The 20,972-nt window shown below is 42.8% G+C and overlaps 1 protein-coding gene across 1 annotated transcript in view; it reads right to left on the bottom strand.

The window, feature by feature from the left end:
* The window catches only part of EPHB3 (EPH receptor B3), a 123,317-nt gene that overhangs the window by 62,109 nt on the left and 40,236 nt on the right, over nucleotides 1-20,972 (bottom strand). The window contains exons 3-5 of the mRNA XM_033958035.1: nucleotides 19,188-19,860; nucleotides 11,792-11,947; nucleotides 9,292-9,627 (exon numbers count right to left, since the gene is read on the bottom strand). Coding sequence (XP_033813926.1) covers nucleotides 9,292-9,627; nucleotides 11,792-11,947; nucleotides 19,188-19,860 — 1,165 coding nt within the window. The remainder of the gene's footprint in view (nucleotides 1-9,291; nucleotides 9,628-11,791; nucleotides 11,948-19,187; nucleotides 19,861-20,972) is intronic.

A 20,972-nucleotide genomic window follows, 5' to 3' on the forward strand; every position in this document is an offset into this window, starting at 1 on the left:
CAGTTTTCCTTTAAAGGAAAGCAGGGGCCATATAGGTACCCTCTAAGGGGCTGATTCTATAGGTGGCGCCTGAAATGGCGGTTACTGGCACTTAATGATAAATTTAGGTGCTGGTAATGGAGTCCAGGGTTTTAAAGGCCTACATTTTTGGCACCTCGGTTCATCCTAGAATTGTGTCTAGCGGCACTTAACATCCAAGGCCAACTCTGCCCCCAATATGCCTACTTAGGCATGCAGCTTTACTAAGTGTCGCTAGGCTGTTGGCTGCCAGTCTTGGGAGGCATCTAGGGTTTTTCTTTCTCGTGCGTAAAAGGGGGAAGAACTTTGCCTGGCATCTGAATGGAAAAGGAAATCAATAGGTACCGTTCTTGCCCCTGTTATGTTACAGGATGTACAATTTAATATCCCACTGAATCCTCATTAATTAGAGTTCTAGGTGGATTACAGGCAACATTTTGCTACATAGAATTCTGTATAGAGATTTATATTTGCTACATAAAGTTATCAAATTGTTATCAAATTCTGCATATAGTCAACGATAGCAGCTGACCATTAACATTATTTCGGGTGACTTGTATTATTAATCTGAGTCTCTCTGGACCCCTTGTAGGGATTTTTTTTTTAAAAACCAATTTCAATGGGAAATGAGTTCCACACTTTTGCTATTTGGTAGTTGAATGATTTGCTGTGAGATTAAAAAGGAGGAAGGAAGACCAAATAGCAGTTGGCGTGCTTAACAAGTGAAGTGAAGGAAACTATTACAGCTAAAAGGAAATCCTTCAGAAAGTGGAAGAAAGATAGGACTGAAAATAATTGTAAACAGCAAGAGGAATGTCAAGTCAAATGCAAGGCACTAATAAGGAAGGCCAAGAGAGATTTTGAAAAGAAGATTGCGCTGGAAGCAAAAACATACAGTAAAAACTTTTTTTGGTATATTAAAAGCAAGAAGCCAGGAAGAGAATTGGTTGGACCACTAGATGACTGAGGGCTAAAAGGGGCTCCCGGACCGATTCTGATTGGCCCAGGCGCCTTAGGCCCCACCAGTAGGCGGGGCTTTGGGATGGATGGGCCAATCCGGCCTCATTCCGTCGTTGGCTGCCTGCCGGACAGGCGGGTTTGGCTCCCGTCTGTCCGGCCAACTAAACAAAGGTACAGGGAAAGGAGGTGGGGGTGTCAGGGGGGTCGCGGGTCGGCTGGGGGGGTGGTTGGAGGTTCTTGGGGGGGGGGGGGCGGTGATTGGGGGAGGGGGGTTTGCGTTGAGGGCAGGAGGGCCTGGGATCCCTCCTGCCCGTAATGTAGTGCGGGGTGGGGGTAGGGGGTCGCCGTGGCCAGGAGGGTTTGGACTCCCTCATGGCCCGATGTTGTCGGGGGGGGGGGGGCAGGATTGGCTGGGCCAGGAGGGTTTGGGCTCCCTCCTGGCCCGAACAACTAGCGGGGGGGGGTCGCCATGGCCAGGAGGACTTGGGCTCCCTCCTGGCCCGAACAACTAGCGGAGGGGGGTCGCCAGGGCCAGGAGGGCTTGGGCTCCCTCCTGGCCCGATATTGTCAGGGAGTTGGGGAGTCGGCGGGGCAAGAGGGCTTGGGCTCCCTCTTGCTCCGATCGTGTCGGGGAGTCGGGGGGGCAAGAGGGCTTGAGCTCCCTCTTGCCCCGATCGTGTCGGGGGTGCCGCAGTTGGCTGGGGCAAGAGGGCTTGAGCTCCCTCTTGCCCCGATCGTGTCAGGGGTGCCGCGGTTGGCTGGGGCAAGAGGGCATGAGCTCCCTCTTGCCCCGATCGTGTCGGGGAGTTGGGGGGCAAGAGGGCTTGAGCTCCCTCTTGCCCCGATCGTGTCGGGGGGGCAAGAGGGCTTAAGCTCCCTCTTGCCCCGATTGTGTCGGGGGTGCCGCGGTTGGGTGGGGCAAGAGGGCTTGAGCTCCCTCTTGCCCCGATGTTGTGTATGTGTGGAGGGGTGAGTGATGCATCGCGGCAGGAGAGATGCCTCATCTCCCTACCGCGGCAGTTCAGGTAGAAGAGTGATGGCATCGCGGTAGGGGAGATGAGGCATCTCTCCTGCCGCGATGGTTAGGTTGCCGGGCCGCTGAACTGATGGTGCCAGCGGCCATCAGCTCAACGGCCCTTTTTTCGGCACTTAGACCTGGTTTTATTTCGTCTAAGTGAAAAAGGTCTAAGTGCCAACTAAACTGTATTGGTTATACCTGTTTTACGGCTAGGTGTAGGTCGGCCCACCTCCCGCCCACTGCCCGCCCTTTCCCCTCCTCTAAACACACCTCTTTTCTCTCTGTGCGTTTAGAGGCAGGGGAAAGGCCTAAGTTGGTTTTAGATACGTCTAAAAACCAGCTTTGGTTATGGGTACTTGGACGATCGTCCAAGTAGCCATTTAGGACACTTTTTAGACGTTTGTTGTTTTTTTTATTATTACCCCCATAGATTCTTTCAATAACCTTTCCCTATTTAAAGTAGTAATGTAATCTCACCCTCCTCCCACCCACCTGGATATATGTATTCAAAGGGCTAAAATTAAGATAAAAGTAACTCTCCCCCCACCCTCCCCCTTCCCTGGATGTGTATAGAAATAAACAAAAATTAAAGACAACTATAATGAAGAAATAAAAGATGTCAATGGTCCCCAAACCAATTTAAATAAATTTCTATGCCCCAACTTATCAGCATTCATTTTCTCATATCTATAGCTTGAACATAAATTTGCCCACCAAAAAGGAAAATTGAGGCGATCGGAATTTTTCCAATTACGAGTTACCATCTGCATGGCTATCCTGGTCATAATTAGAAAAAGCTGGCATTTATAGCGGTCCATGGGGGGCTTAATATGCAATAATGTTCCACATATGACTACCTCATATGTCAATGGAATTGATGATTTTAGTATGTTATTAACCTGTCCCCATGTTTTGTTCTATTGATTATGATTTTGTAGCTTACTGTGTTTATACAGTTTTTCTTATTTTGTTACCCGCATAGAACTAGAAGGTTTTGCGGAATAAAAATAAAGTGTTATATTTTGTGAATACTTTCACTTTGAAATGAGTACAATTGGACAGTCTCTTGTATCTTTTCTTTAAAATAGATTTTTGCTGGAATAATATGCAGAGAGATTTGTAAACACAATATAAACAGAAAATTTTCCCTGGGAACAAGTTTCAAGTTTTATTAAAATTTTATAAAACGCTAACATTAACGAACTGCTTTTAAGTAGCGATCCCCTTTCCTGATGTTTTATTCCAACCCTCCTATTAATTAGATTAATTAATTAATCTCTAAAGCCTGTCCCCCATGCTAACCTCCCCTGCCATGCCTCTAACTCTCTCACCCCTGTCCCGACCCTTTACTGCAACGCCAGATCTGCATGCAATAAAATTCAAATTCTGAAGGACCTCCTTGAGGACCTTGATCCTGGATTCCTGTGCATCACAGAATCATGGATCTCAAAAGACGACCTCTTCACACAAAACGAACTCTGCACCCATGGCTACCAAGGCCTCTTTTCACCCAGAATCAACCGCAAAGGAGGTGGCCTGGCACTCCTCTACAAATCCTTCTTTGATGTCCAGCTCCTCGAGAGAGGCACCCACGCTTCATTAGAATATATGCTAGCCTCAATCAATGATGAGCTCTGTCCTCACCCACTGGGCGTCCTGTTACTATACCGTCCACCTATCCCTTGGTCCAATTCCTCTAACCTTGTCTTCGAGACCATAACTAATGCCTTTCTCAAATTCCAAAGATTACTAATCATCGGAGACGTTAATCTCCACCTTGACGACTCCACCAGCAAGGACACGATAGAATTCAATGACTTCCTCATCTCCCTAGGTTTCTCCCCCCCCACATCCGCTCCTACCCATGAAAAAGGGCACACCCTAGACCTCATCCAGTTCCTCGACCTCACCGCTTATAAAACGTCTGCCGAAGACACCCGTTGGGAACACATCCCGTGGTCAGACCATCTCCTAGAGGCCTTCTGCCTCCCCATCTTCATGTCTCATCTCGGATCCCCACCCCGATCCCCCAATTCTATTACCTTCCGGAAAAAAATTTCGAGCGATCTATTCTGGACCAAATTCCTCAACCTCCTCCCCTCCATTCCCAAGCTTGCAGACTCTGAAAACAATTGGCACAACTGGATCGCCCTTTCCAAGTCCACCTACCACTCCCTCGCCCCCCAAACCACTAAATCCATCACCTATCCCCATAAAGCCCCTTGGTACCTTCCACTCCATAGAGACCTGAAACAAAAATGTCGAGCCTTAGAGTGAAAATGGAAAAAATCCAAATCCTCATCTGACAGACAGGCCTGGAGAGTCAATATCAAACTCTACAACTCAATATTAAAAAAAGCAAGGAAGAACTTCTATGGAGACAAGATCTCCAAATCCAAAAACCAGAATGGCACATTGTTCAACATTTGGCGCTCCCTAACCACTAAAAATGACTCCACCCTTCTTCCCTCATCTCCTTCAGCCGAGGTCCTAGCAAAATTCTTCAATGATAAGATCTCTACCTTAAGGCGCTCCTTCCCGCCCGCAATCTCCTACAATTCTCTGGTGCCCCCCGAACCCAACCCTACCCTAGCTGTTCTCAACCCCATCCCTGCCGACAGATCCTGGACTGTCTTCGAGCTCATATCTGATTCTCAGACCCTTAAACTCTGCCTCAAGTTAAAATCATGCAACTGCATCCTGGACCCATTTCCCTCCTACCTATTTGAGAAAATCCCTGCACAGGCCATCACATCTCTTACCAAACTCATAAATTCTGCCCTATTATCAGGCCTATTCTCCACTGAAATGGGACACATCGCATTGACCCCTTTACTGAAAAAAGCTGACCTAGACCCCTCCATACCATCCAACTACCGTCCAATAGCAAATATCTCTCTCCTCACCAAACTGCTCGAGTCTATCATTTCTACCCAGCTCTCTTCCTACTTAGAAAGATTCTCCATCCTCTTACCTTACCAATATGGCTTCAGACCCAACTTCTGCACTGAATCCCTATTGGCCTCTCTAATCTCTAAGGTTCAGCAACTGCATTCTCGTAACAAGTTTGCTGTCCTTCTACAATTCGACCTCTCCGCAGCTTTTGACGTTGTCCACCACGACATTCTAATTTTCCAACTCTCCGAGATAGGCATTAGCTCCATAGTTCTTGATTGGTTCTCCAAATTCTTGCGCTCCCGCTCTTACATGGTTAACATGAGCGGCACCTCATCCTCCCCCTGGACCCCGACTTGTGGTGTCCCACAAGGCTCACCCCTCTCCCCAATCCTCTTTAACATTTACATGTCCTCCCTGAAACTACTCCAACTATCCCCCTTGAAACTCTTTACACTTACGCTGATGACATCCTCGTCCTCCTTGAGACCGACTCGAACCTCACTAACCTCTCCACGAACATATCCTCATGCCTAAAGAACCTCCAATCCTGGGCATTCACAATGCATATGAAACTAAACGAGTCCAAAACAAAACTCCTTTGGCTCGGCCCAAAATTAGACCATCTACCTTCCTCCATCCCATTGTCCTCTGGCCCCCCATTACAGCTCGAGTTCTCAAGCAAAGTTCTGGGTGTCACCTTAGACTCTTCTCTATCCTTCAACGAACATCTCCAATCCCTGGTGAAGAAATGCTTCTTCAGCCTTCACATGCTAAGGAAAGTCAGACCCTATTTTCACCAAAAACACTTCGCAGTCCTAGTACAATCCACCATCCTCTCCAGATTGGATTATTGCAATTCTATCTACCTCAGCCTAACCAAGAAAAGCCTCCACAGACTTCAGCGGATTCAGAATGCCGCAGCTAAGCTTGTTTTCGCGAAAAGCAAATTTGATCACGTCTCACCACTCCTGTCTAAGCTCCATTGGCTCCCAGTAATCCCCAGGATCCACTTCAAATGTGCGTGTCTGGCCTACAAGATCCTACATGGCATCCTTCCTGCCGTTATCCCTCTATCCTGGAACTCCCCAACCCCTACTTCCTCCAGATCCTCCCAAATTTTTAAACTATCCTTCCCTTCCATAAAAGGTATTTCCCATGCAGGCAAACTTGGGTCATCCCTCCCCTTTAGAATCACTGAGATCTGGAATAACCTCACCTCCCCACTCCGAACCTCAAGCTCTCTCCAACTCTTCCGCAAACACCTAAAAACCTGGCTATTCTCAAAACTGTAACACTTCCCCCCTCTTAGGCCTCTCACCTTCCCCCTTTACACCTAACTCTTTAATCTCTCCACTGTAGTTCCTCTCTCATCCTTCTTCCTGTAAACCGTGCCGAGCTCCGCATTCGTGGAGATGGTGCGGTATATAAACCCAAGGTTTAGTTTAGTTTTATTTTTACGATGTAATTATTAACTTTCCTCCCTCTTTACCCTCAAACTCATGTTTGTATTCGTAATCTGTCTATTTAATGTTCACATTTTAATAATAATAATTTATTTTTATATATTGCCTAACCAGCAGTTCAGCGGTTTACACAATAGGTACTCAGCATACAATATAATAATAATATCATACATAATAAAATTATAAGTAACTAATACAAGCATTAAAACTAATGAATAAAAAAAAACAATATAAACTAAAATAAGTATAGATAAAAAGATTAAAAGTACATTATAACTACATGATAATATAAAAATCAATAATGTATATTATATTTAAATAAGTGGGTTTTAAGATCTTTTCAAAATTGATAGTAAGTAAGAAATGGAGAAATGAGAAGATTCAAACATGAATTCATTAATCCTGCTTGGAATGCTAAGGTCCTATCCAAACATTTTTTGTAACGACATGCATTTGCTGAAGGAAAATAAAACCAACCAGATCTACAAATATTTTTCTTAGAAATAAAAAAACTAAAATGAGAAACAAGGTAAGTCGGCGCTAAGCCAAATAAAACTTTAAAACAAATGCATCCAAATTTAAATAACACTCTAGCCTCAAACGGTAGCCAATGAAGCTTTTCATAATTTATACTGATATGATCGTGTTTTTCTCCTCCCCCCCTTCTAAAATTTATTTTAACATTTTTTAGCTTTGTAAACCGGCCAGGTGGTCAGTATATGAAAATTTAATTAAACTTGAAAAAAAAGACATATCGTAACATTTAGATAACAAATATAGACCATAGACAATTTTGAGAGGGGGCAAAAGGGTAGAAATACTATTTTCAAGAAAAGAACATAAATGGGCAAAACATTAGGGAAGGGTTGAAATGCTGCCTAGAAACCACTGTGTTTAGAGAGGCAGGACATTTTCATTCAATCATTATTTTTGTGTTCCTGGAGAGCAGAGATGGGGTGGGCTGGGGAATTAGATAACTAGGGATTATATGGGGTGCACAGTTTCTATTGTTGTATGCTGATGCACTTCTGATTGACAAATTTTGTTTGCTATAGAGTACGCTACAATTTTTTTTCTTGATGTCATTGCATAATTTGTTCCTTGGTCTGCTTTGGTGCTATTCTGTTGCTGTTCATCCTAAAGTTTGCTTATTGTTCTTTTCTTGAAGAAAATAATATTCAGTATAATTACTCCACTTTTAATTTGGAGAGCCACTCTCAGCGTCCTGCTTGAATGAGGAAGCAGCTTAAAAAATTGGAGGATAGTGAATGTTAATAAGCCCTGAAGAAACGGTCCTTTGACTGTGAAACGTTGGCTCACATCTAAATATCACTTGTTTCCTCACAAATTTGGAGCGAGAGCTATTTCAGTCCTGCAGTAAGAGTTAAAGGTGGTAATTTGCATATTCTCTGTGGAAGTTTTTTTTAGCCGATGATGTTGGTGGAGGAGGTTTGAGCATTTATGCTCTACCCTAAGAAAACCTGAGGCTTTTTCTTCCGTTGAGAGTGGCTCTGCAAATTAAAAGTGGAGTAATTATACTGAATATTATTGATGACCCACTTTCACCAAATGTTGAATTAGTGTTGGAAAAAAATAAAAATAAAGAGGCCTGACAGCGGATGAGGAGAATGGAACAGTCTGTCTGTTATGAATCAAAAGAAAGCTTTAAATCTCTCCAAAGTAGTTTCATCTCTCAAGTAAGTTGACAAGTGATTCCATATGTGGGGTGCTTTGACTGAAAACATTTCTGTATGCCTTCTATTTATAATCTTTAAGATGGAATTGAAAAGAGGTGCTACTGGGTGTTGCATGTGGGATTAGAAGCCTGTTCAAAAAGGATGGTGATTTTTAAAGGCTAAAAGGGCTATTTTATAGGTAATTCTGAAAGAGATTGGAAGCCAGTGAAGTGACGTGATCAAATTTCCTTGAGTTTGTAATAATTTTTATTGCCGTGATTTTAACTATTTGTAAGCGTCTAATTTCTTTTGCGGATACGCCTTTGTACGCCCTGTGCCTACCTAGAAAACAGTAAAATTTGGAAAAGCTTGCCGGCTGTCCGTTTTGTTCTTTCCATACTATTGCGATTTAGCTAGTGGAACCCCGTCCCTGATGAAAGTTTTGAAACGTGTTGGAAGGGGTGACAGCAATTACAATTATAAAGTAATGGCAAAATTGCAAGCATAGACAAGATAATATAAAGGAAGGCATATGAACCTATGAAGATGCCTGTCGGTGCATGTTAAATTGCCACTCGGCTTTCTGAGGTTCGAAGAGAATTAGATATAATAATACGAGCTTGACATTAAGAATTAAAGTTCCCAGAGGAAGGGTTTTATTCTATGTATCACAGCAGTTTGTCAAGGAGTATTGTCATTTTTGTATGAATAAGCTGTAGCCATTTTGGGTTTTGACTTGTCAGAAAACAGCAAAGAGCACTTGGCTTCCCCGATCGAGCCTTGGCCTCACCCAAATTTTTCCTGGCTCCCAGTAGAGGCCCGGGTGATTTTTAAATTAGGCTGTTTATATTACAAAGTAGCTTTTGGTGCTGAAAGATTCATTATCATGACTAATGAGAGGAGTAGGAAAACTCATGCCTTATTTATGTTCCCTTCTGTAAAGGGTTGTAAAGGTAATAGACATTTTGGGCATTGCCTTTCTTATCAGGCGGCTTCTCATGACAAAGATTTTCATCCACTATTGATTAGATCTATATCTTATAAACATTATCGAAAACTTTTGAAGACTTTTCTCTTTTCCAAATTCCTGACTAACTAAATCTTCATCCCATCAATATTGTATTTCCACATAGCATAATCTTTTGTAAATCACATTGAACTCACGGTTATGCGGTCTAGAAATCAGTTATTATGGAAGAATTTAACTTTAGGAAGGACTATTTACCTACATGTAACTGATGTAGCCTTGTACACTCACCTGCCTGGTTTGTGGTGATGTTAACAGATGCAAACTGAGGAGGGAAAGGACTCTTACTGGATACGCCATTCAAAGCCTGAATCTCAAAGGTATACCGTGTGTGAGGCATCAGGTTAGTGATGTAAATGCGTCTCTCTGTGAGGCCCAACTGGAGTGGGAAAAAGTCCACTTTGTCATCACAGCGTGAGCACAAACGATGTTCCAGCAGGCACTTCTTACAGATAACATTATAGAACAAGTCTTCTCGGCCTCCCAAGTCACGGGGCTCACTCCACCGCAGAGCTACAGAGGTCTCATTTACGTTGGAAATGAGCAGCCTTGGAGAAGAGGGAACACCTAGAAGGAGGGAACATCGATTCATTATTTTACTCTAGCACAAATACTCCACAGAGCACCGAGGATGGCAAAAAGCAATAACCATGCAATGAACAGGACAACCCACCCCACAAAGCTTCAAATTAAGAAAAATAATCAATACAGAGAAGAGCAACAGGCAACAGTAGACTCTGAGAAGTCTAACAAAACTTTGTTATAGTGAAAAACCTTAAAGGAGTGAAGAGGAAAGCCGGCTGTATGCATCAAAAAAGAGTTCAAGAAAAAGGAACAGTAAAATGCAAAAAGGAACGCGTGCTGAAGATATGCAAATAATTAAAAGAACAGAAAACAGAGTAAAAGAGGGGGGGTGAAATAAAAAAAATCTCAAAACATGTTACCGAAATTTGCATCTCGTCACAGTTTCGATAATTTGCTAGCGATTCTATCGCTTTTGAAGGAAGTGCTGAAGAGCATCTCATGACTAACTCAATACACTGCACAGTACCAAGAATCCACAGTGATTCCCTTCATATCATTAAGAAAATCACTAGTGACTACCTCGCCACGCTGCAAAATACCAAGAATCCACAGTGATTCCCTTCATATCATAAAGAAAATCACTAGTGACTACCTCACCACGCTGCAAAATACCAAGAATCCACAGTGATTCCCTTCATATCATTAAGAAAATCACTAGTGACTACCTCGCCACGCTGCAAAGTACCAAGAATCCACAGTGATTCCCTTCATCTAATTAAGAGCACAGAAAATCACTAGTGACTACCTCACCACGCTGCAAAATACCAAGAATCCACAGTGATTCCCTTCATCTAATTAAGAGCACAGAAAATCACTAGTGACTACCTCACCATGCTGCAAAATACCAAGAACCCACAGTGATTCCCTTCATCTAACTAAGAGCATAGAAAATCACTAGTGACTAGCTCGCCACGCTGCAAAGTACCAAGAATTCTCTTCATCTGATTAAGAGCACAGAAAATCACTAGTGACTACCTTGCCACGCTGCAAAATACCAAGAATTCACAGTGATTCCCTTCATCTAATTAAGAGCATAGAAAATCACTAGTGACTACCTTGCCAAGCTGCAAAGTACCAAGAATTCTCTTCATCTAATTAAGAGCACAGAAAATCACTAGTGACTACCTGGCCACGCTGCAAAATACCAAGAATTCACAGTGATTCCCTTCATCTAATTAAGAGCATAGAAAATCACTAGTGACTACCTCGCCACGCAGCAAAGTACCAAGAATTCTCTTCATCTAATTAAGAGCAAAGAAAATCACTAGTGGCTACCTCGCCACGCTGCAAAGTACCAAGAATTCTCTTTATCTAATTAAGAGCAAAGAAAATCACTAGTGACTACCTCGCCACGCTGCAAAGTACCAAGAATTCTCTTCATCTAATTAAGAGCAAAGAAAATCACTAGTGACTACCTCGCCACGCTGCAAAGTACCAAAAATTCTCTTCATCTAATTAAGAGCAAAGAAAATCACTAGTGACTACCTCACCACGCTGCACAGTACCAAGAATCCACAGCAATACCCCTCATCTCATTAAGGCCCCCTTTTATCAACTGTGTTAGGGCGTTTTTTTATCGCCAGCTGCTGTGGTAAAAGTTCCAACACCCACAGAATTCCTATGAGCGTGATAGCTTTTACTGCAACAGCCAGCAATAAAAACCCTAATGTGGCTTCATAAAAGAGGGCCTAGGAGAGAACCGAGAATCTCTAGTGACATCCTCACTATACTGCACAGTACCAAGAATATCTAATAACTCCCTCACCAAGACAGAGCACTGAAACTGTGGCAATTCCATTAACATAAATCATTAATAAACTCTCACCCAATAATAGGAAAGAGGATCGCTGCCACTCCCTTACCTCAAAATACATGACTGAAAATCATTAGTAGCTCTCCTTGCTTTATGGCCCTTTCTAAGAACCACAGCAAGTCCCAGACTACATTACTAGTGATTTTCTGACAACAGGGTACAGAACTAAGAACCACTCCCGACTCACTCACTTTATGTCAGCTATCGAGAAGCAAGAATGGCTTCCTGATATCAGAATGTACTACTGAGAATTACCAGACCAAAGGCATAAGAATTGATAGTGAATTCCTCTGAGAGACCCACTTATCAGCGTGCTGTGCAAGGAATACTTACCGGTGCATCTGTCATCTGCAGAATCAGCATCAGCTCTGAAAAAGCCACTCTGGCAAGAGCACAGAACGGCTGCAGTACCGCTCGTTCGGCTGTTGGGAGGACAGGGAGAGCAGAGTCCCTTTCCCTGCTTTGACTTAAAGGTTCCAGGCCCACAAGCTATTGGAGAGGTAGAAAATATTAAATTCTTACCATGAAAAGACTTCAAAAGAAAATACAGAAGCTCCTAGAGAAACTAGTAATTCAGAGGTAGACTGGAGCCTCTTTAATTAGTTCTAAAGGCTGTTTACTGCTCAGTCTGAAGAATTAACATGTTTTTTTTGCTGGAAACCTTACATATGCTTTATGGAATTGTGCTTCGTTTTCTCTAGACAAACTGAGTCAGTCCTGGTTTATATCTAACTACAAGGATAGAGTGGTCAAACCAAGAGTGGATCAGTATGTTCAGAATCAAGTGGAGCCCAGACATTGTGCAATGTTACCTAAACCCAGATTAACAATCCACTGCAAAACTATTTAATACTTTCCTTTAAATCACACAACAAACACCTTCCTTATACTATAAAACTCTGCTTTCTGAAATAAACAGCAATCAGAATACAGTCTACATCTGAGAACACTATTTTCACCCTAAAAATTGTGCCTGGGATCTGCAGCTTCTGGAGAAATGAGATGAAACTGCCATCGCTTACAGTTCAAGATCTTATCGCTGACCTACAAGTGTGTTCATTCTGCTGCCCCTCAATATCTCTCTCCTTATACACCTCCCAGAGAACTCTGTTCCTCAGATAAGTCACTCTTAGCGTTACCCTTCTCCTCCAAGGCCAATTCCAGACTTTGTTCCTTTCATCCAGCTGCCCCCTATGCCTGGAATAAATTAGCCAAGTTTGTCCATCAAGCCCCTTCCCTTCTTTAAAAGCAGACTGAAAACCCACTTTTTTTATATAGCTTTCAATCCTTAACCCTACTCATCTGCCCTCCAACTCAACCCGCTGACTGACCGTTCCCCTTGACTGTGTCCATGACATCCTATTTGTCTGTTTACATTGTAAGCTCTTTTGAGCAGGGACTGTTTCCTTATTCTTTGTGACTCTGTACAGCGCTGTGTGCGTCTGGTAGCGCTATAGAAATAATTAATAGTAGTAGTAGTAGTAGAAACAATGTTGACAAGCCAAGATACGTTAATTATGACAACCCACATCTCCTTTGTCCCTTTTTAGGAACATTCTGGAAAAGATGTGATAAAGTGAGGGACAGATCTTAATGCTGAACTGAAACACAGAAAAATGAAGGCGGATAAGGGACCACATACCCCATCTAGTCTGCTCAACTATGCCATCCATTATCCTCCCTCTTCTCCCTTGGAGCAAAATATAAGTACAACAGATAATGATCACATTGTACTGTCTAGTGAGCTCAGCTGACATTTATCCACTTTGGGTAGATGTGAATATTTTGTCCCAAATGCAACTCAACACCAATTCCCTCTCCCTAAAGTCTTATAGTTTGCCCCTCAAAATCCATTAGCTACCATTTGACCTCCATATCTGTCCCAGAGTGATGGCTTCCACCACTTTCACCAAGAGGCCTTTTCAGACCTTCCTGTCTTCTTGAAAGAGCAATGCATATACAGATATTGAGGTCCCTTTCTAGATCTCACTAGATCCCCACAGCCACCAGGATTAATGATCACATTGTACTGTCTAGTGTGCTCAGCTGACATTTATCCACTTTGGGTAGATGTGAATATTTTGTCCCAAATGCAACTCAACACCAATTCCCTCTCCCTAAAGTCTTATAGTTTGCCCCTCAAAATCCATTAGCTACCATTTGACCTCCATATCTGTCCCAGAGTGATGGCTTCCACCACTTTCACCAAGAGGCCTTTTCAGACCTTCCTGTCTTCTTGAAAGAGCAATGCATATACAGATATTGAGGTCCCTTTCTAGATCTCACTAGATCCCCACAGCCACCAGGATTAATGATCACATTGTACTGTCTAGTGTGCTCAGCTGACATTTATCCACTTTGGGTAGATGTGAATATTTTGTCCCAAATGCAACTCAACACCAATTCCCTCTCCCTAAAGTCTTATAGTTTGCCCCTCAAAATCCATTAGCTACCATTTGACCTCCATATCTGTCCCAGAGTGATGGCTTCCACCACTTTCACCAAGAGGCCTTTTCAGACCTTCCTGTCTTCTTGAAAGAGCAATGCATATACAGATATTGAGGTCCCTTTCTAGATCTCACTAGATCCCCACAGCCACCAGGATTAATGATCACATTGTACTGTCTAGTGTGCTCAGCTGACATTTATCCACTTTGGGTAGATGTGAATATTTTGTCCCAAATGCAACTCAACACCAATTCCCTCTCCCTAAAGTCTTATAGTTTGCCCCTCAAAATCCATTAGCTACCATTTGACCTCCATATCTGTCCCAGAGTGATGGCTTCCACCACTTTCACCAAGAGGCCTTTTCAGGCCTTCCTGTCTTCTTGAAAGAGCAATGCATATACAGATATTGAGGTCCCTTTCTAGATCTCACTAGATCCCCACAGCCACCAGGATTAATGATCACATTGTACTGTCTAGTGTGCTCAGCTGACATTTATCCACTTTGGGTAGATGTGAATATTTTGTCCCAAATGCAACTCAACACCAATTCCCTCTCCCTAAAGTCTTATAGTTTGCCCCTCAAAATCCATTAGCTACCATTTGACCTCCATATCTGTCCCAGAGTGATGGCTTCCACCACTTTCACCAAGAGGCCTTTTCAGACCTTCCTGTCTTCTTGAAAGAGCAATGCATATACAGATATTGAGGTCCCTTTCTAGATCTCACTAGATCCCCACAGCCACCAGGATTAATGATCACATTGTACTGTCTAGTGTGCTCAGCTGACATTTATCCACTTTGGGTAGATGTGAATATTTTGTCCCAAATGCAACTCAACACCAATTCCCTCTCCCTAAAGTCTTATAGTTTGCCCCTCAAAATCCATTAGCTACCATTTGACCTCCATATCTGTCCCAGAGTGATGGCTTCCACCACTTTCACCAAGAGGCCTTTTCAGACCTTCCTGTCTTCTTGAAAGAGCAATGCATATACAGATATTGAGGTCCCTTTCTAGATCTCACTAGATCCCCATAGCCACCAGGATTAATGATCCTATTGCAAAAAAGATTGCTCAATGTCCACTAACGTTTGAGTTTCATGAATGCTCCTTCTATGCAATTTACTTGAGTGAAAAGAGATAATAGATAAAATTAAAAGAAATAAAACCAAAGGAATAAAGGTAAAATACCTTTATCAGACTAACTTAGTGCATTGTTTGATTAGCTTTCGAAGAGGACCCTTCTTCCTCACATCAGAAATAGGCAAACATTGACAACTGTCAGTATATGTAAGTGAAACATCAAAGTATCTGAGTGACAGTCTCACAGGAGGAAGGGGGTTTGATGAGGTGTAAGACAAAAGGGGTAGGGTGGGTAAGAGACATGGGAAGGTGACTGAGGAGACAAAGGGCTAGATTCACTACGGACACCGATCACTTTGCGACCCTGACACAATTCACTAACCTTCCTCCTGCACCCGATCCGATCCATGCATGCAAATGTAGCAGGCAGCGATTCACTAAAAAAAAAAAAGAGGAACACCGACTGGGCTGGCCAATCCCAAAACAAGTGACTGCTGAGGACTAGTCGCACACGTCCCTGCCGACTCTCCTGCTCCATGCTGCCATGACATCCCAGCCAACTTCCACCAGCCCTGCTCTCTGCCCTGCTCCATTTAGCTCCCTGCTCTCTGCCGTGATCCTGCTCTGCCGATAGTTCTGCTCCCTGCTAAAAAAGTTCTTTGCTCCCTCCCTGTTCTCTGCCGCGATTCTCCTGCTGAAAAAAGTTCTCTGCTCCTGCTTGTCGCCCTTCCCTGCAGTGCGAGCCCGTGGGTTAAAATCATGAGCTTGCACTGCAGGGAAGGGCAGCAGAGAGCAGGAGAGTCGGGGCGAGTAAAAAAACAAAACAAAAATGGACAGCAAACGCATGCAAAGTAGATGGTCTGCACATGCGTTGGGATCGCTCTCCAGTGATCCGTGTCGTCGGTGAGGGGCGTGCCTCTGATTGTCCCCATTTGCATGAAGATGGTTGGTGAATCAGTCGGCCTGCCTCGGATCGCTCACTGATCGGGTAAGATCAGTGTGCTTAGTGAATCTAGGCCTTTTTCATAAAAATTCATGGCCTGTAATGTAATCGGAAGCCAAAGTCCATATTAGTCCTGTTTTGTGAATGTCAAAATATTTTATCATTTTGATTTCAAAAGTCTTACGTTCCTGGATTGTTTACTAAAAAGTCTGAAAATGTTACATCCCTGTTGTTTAGGGCTTTAAGTGCTACCTGAATCTTAACACCATGCTCCTAGAGGCACGATGCTGTCATACTGCTGCAGTTTAAGCATGTATATCCTTTAAAGAATAGAGAAAAAAAAGATGATTTTTACCCAAATGTATGCACTATACATTTGTACGAGTTATCAGAGGCTTTTTAATCATTAGACATGGATTCAGTCTACACTGTGAAATTGAAAAAAAAAAAAAAGCAACACACCAAAATGTTTTTTGTCGTATCTTCCACAAAACTCGGCTGATTCTTAAGAAATTTAGTACATTATATCCTGATTTAAAATGTTGTAAATATTTCCCGCCACACCACAACACTACCTAGTGAAAATGAATTGTGACCTGAATAAAAACACATCAAAAAGTTTTATGGCATATTTTGCAGAAAAATGTAAAGTCAAAAAGTCATTTTTCAATTAAACAGATATTCAAAGTGCACTTCCTTTGCATGAAGGCACGCCCTCAGCCTTGGCCGTCACTGATCTATGGACTTGTCAATGACGCTCTGCTTCAGCTCAGCCCAGAGATGAGGCACAGTTTAAGGTCTTCGACATCAGATATCACTGTCTGGTAGATGTTTTCCAGTATCAGCCCCCAGATCCAGTAGTCAACTGGGTTTAGGTCTGGTGAATTCGCAGGCCAGAGGTCTGGACCAATGAAGTCTGGGATCTTCAGATGTAGCAGTTCTATGGTGTCCTTTGCCCGATGTGCTGGGGCATTGTCCTGTTGGAAGATAAAATACTCTTCTGACATATGACGGATCATTGGCAACAGCTTCTGCGTCAAGAGGACGTCCCGGTAGTATGCACCAGGATCAATGAAGAACAGATCTGTGAATCCAAGTTCTGAGATTGCGACCAAGACTATGACTGGCTGGACCATAGTAGGCATTTGGCATTAACCTCATGCTTCAGTGTTATTGAAGGCACATACAGGCGATCATTCAAAAAGCTGCCTGCACAGTTTTAGGTGTGTCTTTGTTGTACAACGTTAACTCTTGGGCATGATGCTTTTTAAGACAACTCAGATTGTTTTGAGTTATCCTAACCACAGTTGACTGGCTTATTCCTGCTTCTCTTGCTATTTGGTGAGTTGTTTGGTGTATTTGCAGCACTTCCTCCTAGCTCAGTACAGACTGAGCGTACAACATATGTAATATAGTAAGTGAATGCAGTTTACAGAATTATATGGCGCAGGACCTGCTTACATTGGAAAGTTGGTCCTCAACCTGGCAACTAGGCTTCAATGCTAAGAAATGTAAGGTCATGCACCTCGGAAGCGGAAATCCATGCAGGACGTACTTCTTGAACGGAGAAACTTTAACTAGGACTTCAGCAGAACGAGATTTAGGAGTAATCATCAGTGCAGACATGAAAACTGCCAATCAAGTGGAGAAGGCTTCATCTAAGGCAAGGCAGATATTGGGTTGTATCAATAGAAGTTTCGTCAGCCGAAAGCCTGAAGTCATAATGCTGTTGTACAGGGCCATGGTGAGACCTCATCTGGAGTACTGTGTGCAATTCTGGAGGCCACATTACAGTAAAGATGTGCGCAGAATTGAATCGGTTCAACGGACGGCCACCAGGATGATCTTGGGGCTCAAGGGTCTCTCGTACGAAGAGAGACTGAACAAATTGCAGCTCTACACTCTTGAGGAACGTAGGAAGAGGGGAGACATGATCTAAACATTTAAGTACCTCACGGGACGTGTCGAAGTGGAAGATGATATTTTCTTTCTCAAGGGACCCTCGGCCACAAGAGGGCACCCGCTCAAACTCAGGGGCGGAAAATTTCATGGCGACACCAGAAAGTATTTCTTCACAGAGAGAGTGGTTGATCATTGGAACAAGCTTCCAGTGCAGGTGATCGAGGCAGACAGCATGCCAGACTTTAAGAATAAATGGGATACCCATGTGGGATCCCTACGAGGGTCAAGATAAGGAAATTGGGTCATTAGGGCATAGACAGGGGGTGGGTAAGCAGAGTGGGCAGACTTGATGGGCTGTAGCCCTTTTCTGCCGTCATCTTCTATGTTTCTATGTAACATCAATGTGCTCTTGTGTGTGAATCGAGCGCGGTCATCCGCTGCCTGGCTTTTGATCCACAATGCTTGTTACTCAGATCTTACATAGCAGCATATCAAGGCTGTTTTTGTTCCAACCCTCCTGTGGGAACTCTTTTAACAATTATCCACTGCTGTAACCTTTTAGTGGGACCAAGTTCTTTATCAGAATTCGGTCTTCTGCAGTGAAAGCCATTTTGATACAGAGACTGTTTACAAACTATTGTCTGCTTCTGCGTGAATCCCATAGCAACAATTCATTTTCACAAGATAGTGTTGTGGTGCAGTTGGAACTATGTACAACATTTTACATCAATGTCATTCATGGTAAAACACACTAATTTCATAAGAATCGGCTGAGTTCTGTGGAAGATATGACAAAAAATATTTTGGTGTGTCTTCTTTTCATTGTATGTTCTACAAACTTGAGATCCAATTCTCTAAGGAATGCAGAACTATGGCCTAGATGCACAAAAGTCAGTCGGTATTTTTTTTTTATGGAACAGATATTTCCATATCACAAAATATCTGTGCCATTTAAAAAATAAAAAAGGCAGACCAGTCGGTAACAGTTACTGATAGGTCTAGAGCAATCGGGTTTTATGATCGGTAAAACCCGATGCTAAACAGCCAAGCAATGTTAGTGCATCAATCACTTGGCTATTTTGCATGGGGTTTTAGTAATTTGCATGGATCGGATCGGATTGAAAAATGGGCGATCAAGGGGAAAACACTTGGGACAGCAGTTTTGTGCATCGGGTCAGGGAATCTGATCCAATTGATCACTAGACGATCGTTAGACCATCGGTAAGTTTTGTGCATTTCTCAGTATGAATCTATATATGCAAAGAGACAAAATGAGACCCGACTTGGCTTTTTCCTTATAATCAGTTTGTTACCTACCTCGACACAGGGCATCCTGAACAATCACTTATATTTACCTTGGCATTCAGTGTCTTTCATGGCAGGCTTATAACCAGCTGCACAGGTACAAGCTCCAACAGGCACCATCCATTCTCCATCTCCATTACAGTAAAGCTTCAAAGGCACGTGCTCTTCCACAGCATTGGGAATGCAGGTTCCTGGAGCAATGACCACAGATGTAGGTTCAGCTCCTGTCAGTGTTTCTGGGAACATGGCAAAGCCAGCTATGGTATCTGAACACTTTTTATAGAATACACGGACAGAGATAATGGACATGCAAGCTCCTAGATCCTGGAATGCCAGGTAAAACCCACGCTTGGAGAGTGGTCCAAAGCTGCGCACTTTGGTGTTGATTCGTCCAGACTCAAGTTTCGAAAAGCTCTCATCAGGTGCAATAGTATCAACTTTAACGTAAGGATTTTCCATCCAGAAGGGACTGGAAGCAGAAGCCGAGTCTGTGTCCGACTCATAATAGAAAAGGATAAAGGTCTCCTTGCAGGAGCCAGGTATGTTAGGGATACTGTTACAGTCACGGACAGTGAATTTCAGCTCCACATAGGCACGCAGTGCACCTTGACGATCAATAAATCTGGTGCGCAGCCAGTTGTTCTGGTTCATTTCTTGCACATTGCAGACCTGGTATGTGCGAATTGGATTTGTAGCTTCATCATAGCCACTAACTTCTTCCCACTGCAAAAAGAAGAGAAGCAACATTTACCTGATGAAGAGAGACACACCTAAAATGTTGTGCACTGGAGACAGGCAAACACAGCTAAAGGCCAGATCACTGAGACAGCCAGATTGAAGAATACAAATAAAAAGTCAGATTCTAGGGGTGGATATAGAAATGTTTCCGAAACTCATTCATTCATTTTATTAATTTATATTTTGCCCCCAAATTAGGTGGATTACAGTAAAACATCCACAATAAAGTTTATAAACATACATAACAACCTATATCAAAACAAGTAAAAAGAACATGCTGAAAAAGCTATCCTCACCGTACATCATACCAGAGGGTATGCCAGAGAAAACAAGAAAGTTAAAACTTAGTTCTTAATAAACGAAGATATCCGGGCAGGTGATTCCACAAGAGTGGACCTGCAATAGAAGGGGCCACTGCCTTTGTGTCAGCATAATGTACCTTCCACTGCTTCCCCAGATATTGCTAGGTTCTTGCAGGTACTTGTGACCTAGATTGGCCACTGTTTGGGCTCTCGTAGACCATTGGTCTGACCCAGGATGGATATTCTTATGTTTAACATTTGTTTCAGTCTGCTCAACAAATGGAACTGGTAAAAGGATGAACGTATCATTTGCCCCATTTACTCTTCCATACTCAAGCTGGAATCCAGTGCAACAACCAAACTTTTTACACAGTTCCAAGTTTCCAAATTTTATTTAAAATTTGATTGATTGCCTATCCTGGATTCTAGTTCCAAACTGATAGCACAAACTCCTTTGGTATCTCCAGATTCAATTGGCTACTGACTTAACGTAAACATTGGATTTTCCCAACATTCAGCAACCACTGATTCTCTCCCTCATCCATCCACAGATCAAATTTCAAGTTTATTAAAATTTTGATAAAACGCTAATCATGAATTCTAAGTGTTTTATAATTTGTATTAAAAAAAGGGAGGAAACATTAAATAGATAAGTACTGATTAAACAATAAACAATACTTGACAAACATAAAAACAATAGGAAGGTGGGGAGAACTACAATTTTAAAAGCAAAGGAAACATGAAGGGTAAAAAACAATAGAGAAGCTAGGGAATAAAGATTATTAAACAACCCTG

The sequence above is a fragment of the Geotrypetes seraphini genome, chromosome 9 (genome assembly GCF_902459505.1).
Source record: "Geotrypetes seraphini chromosome 9, aGeoSer1.1, whole genome shotgun sequence".
NCBI classification, from domain to species: Eukaryota; Metazoa; Chordata; class Amphibia; order Gymnophiona; family Dermophiidae; genus Geotrypetes; species Geotrypetes seraphini.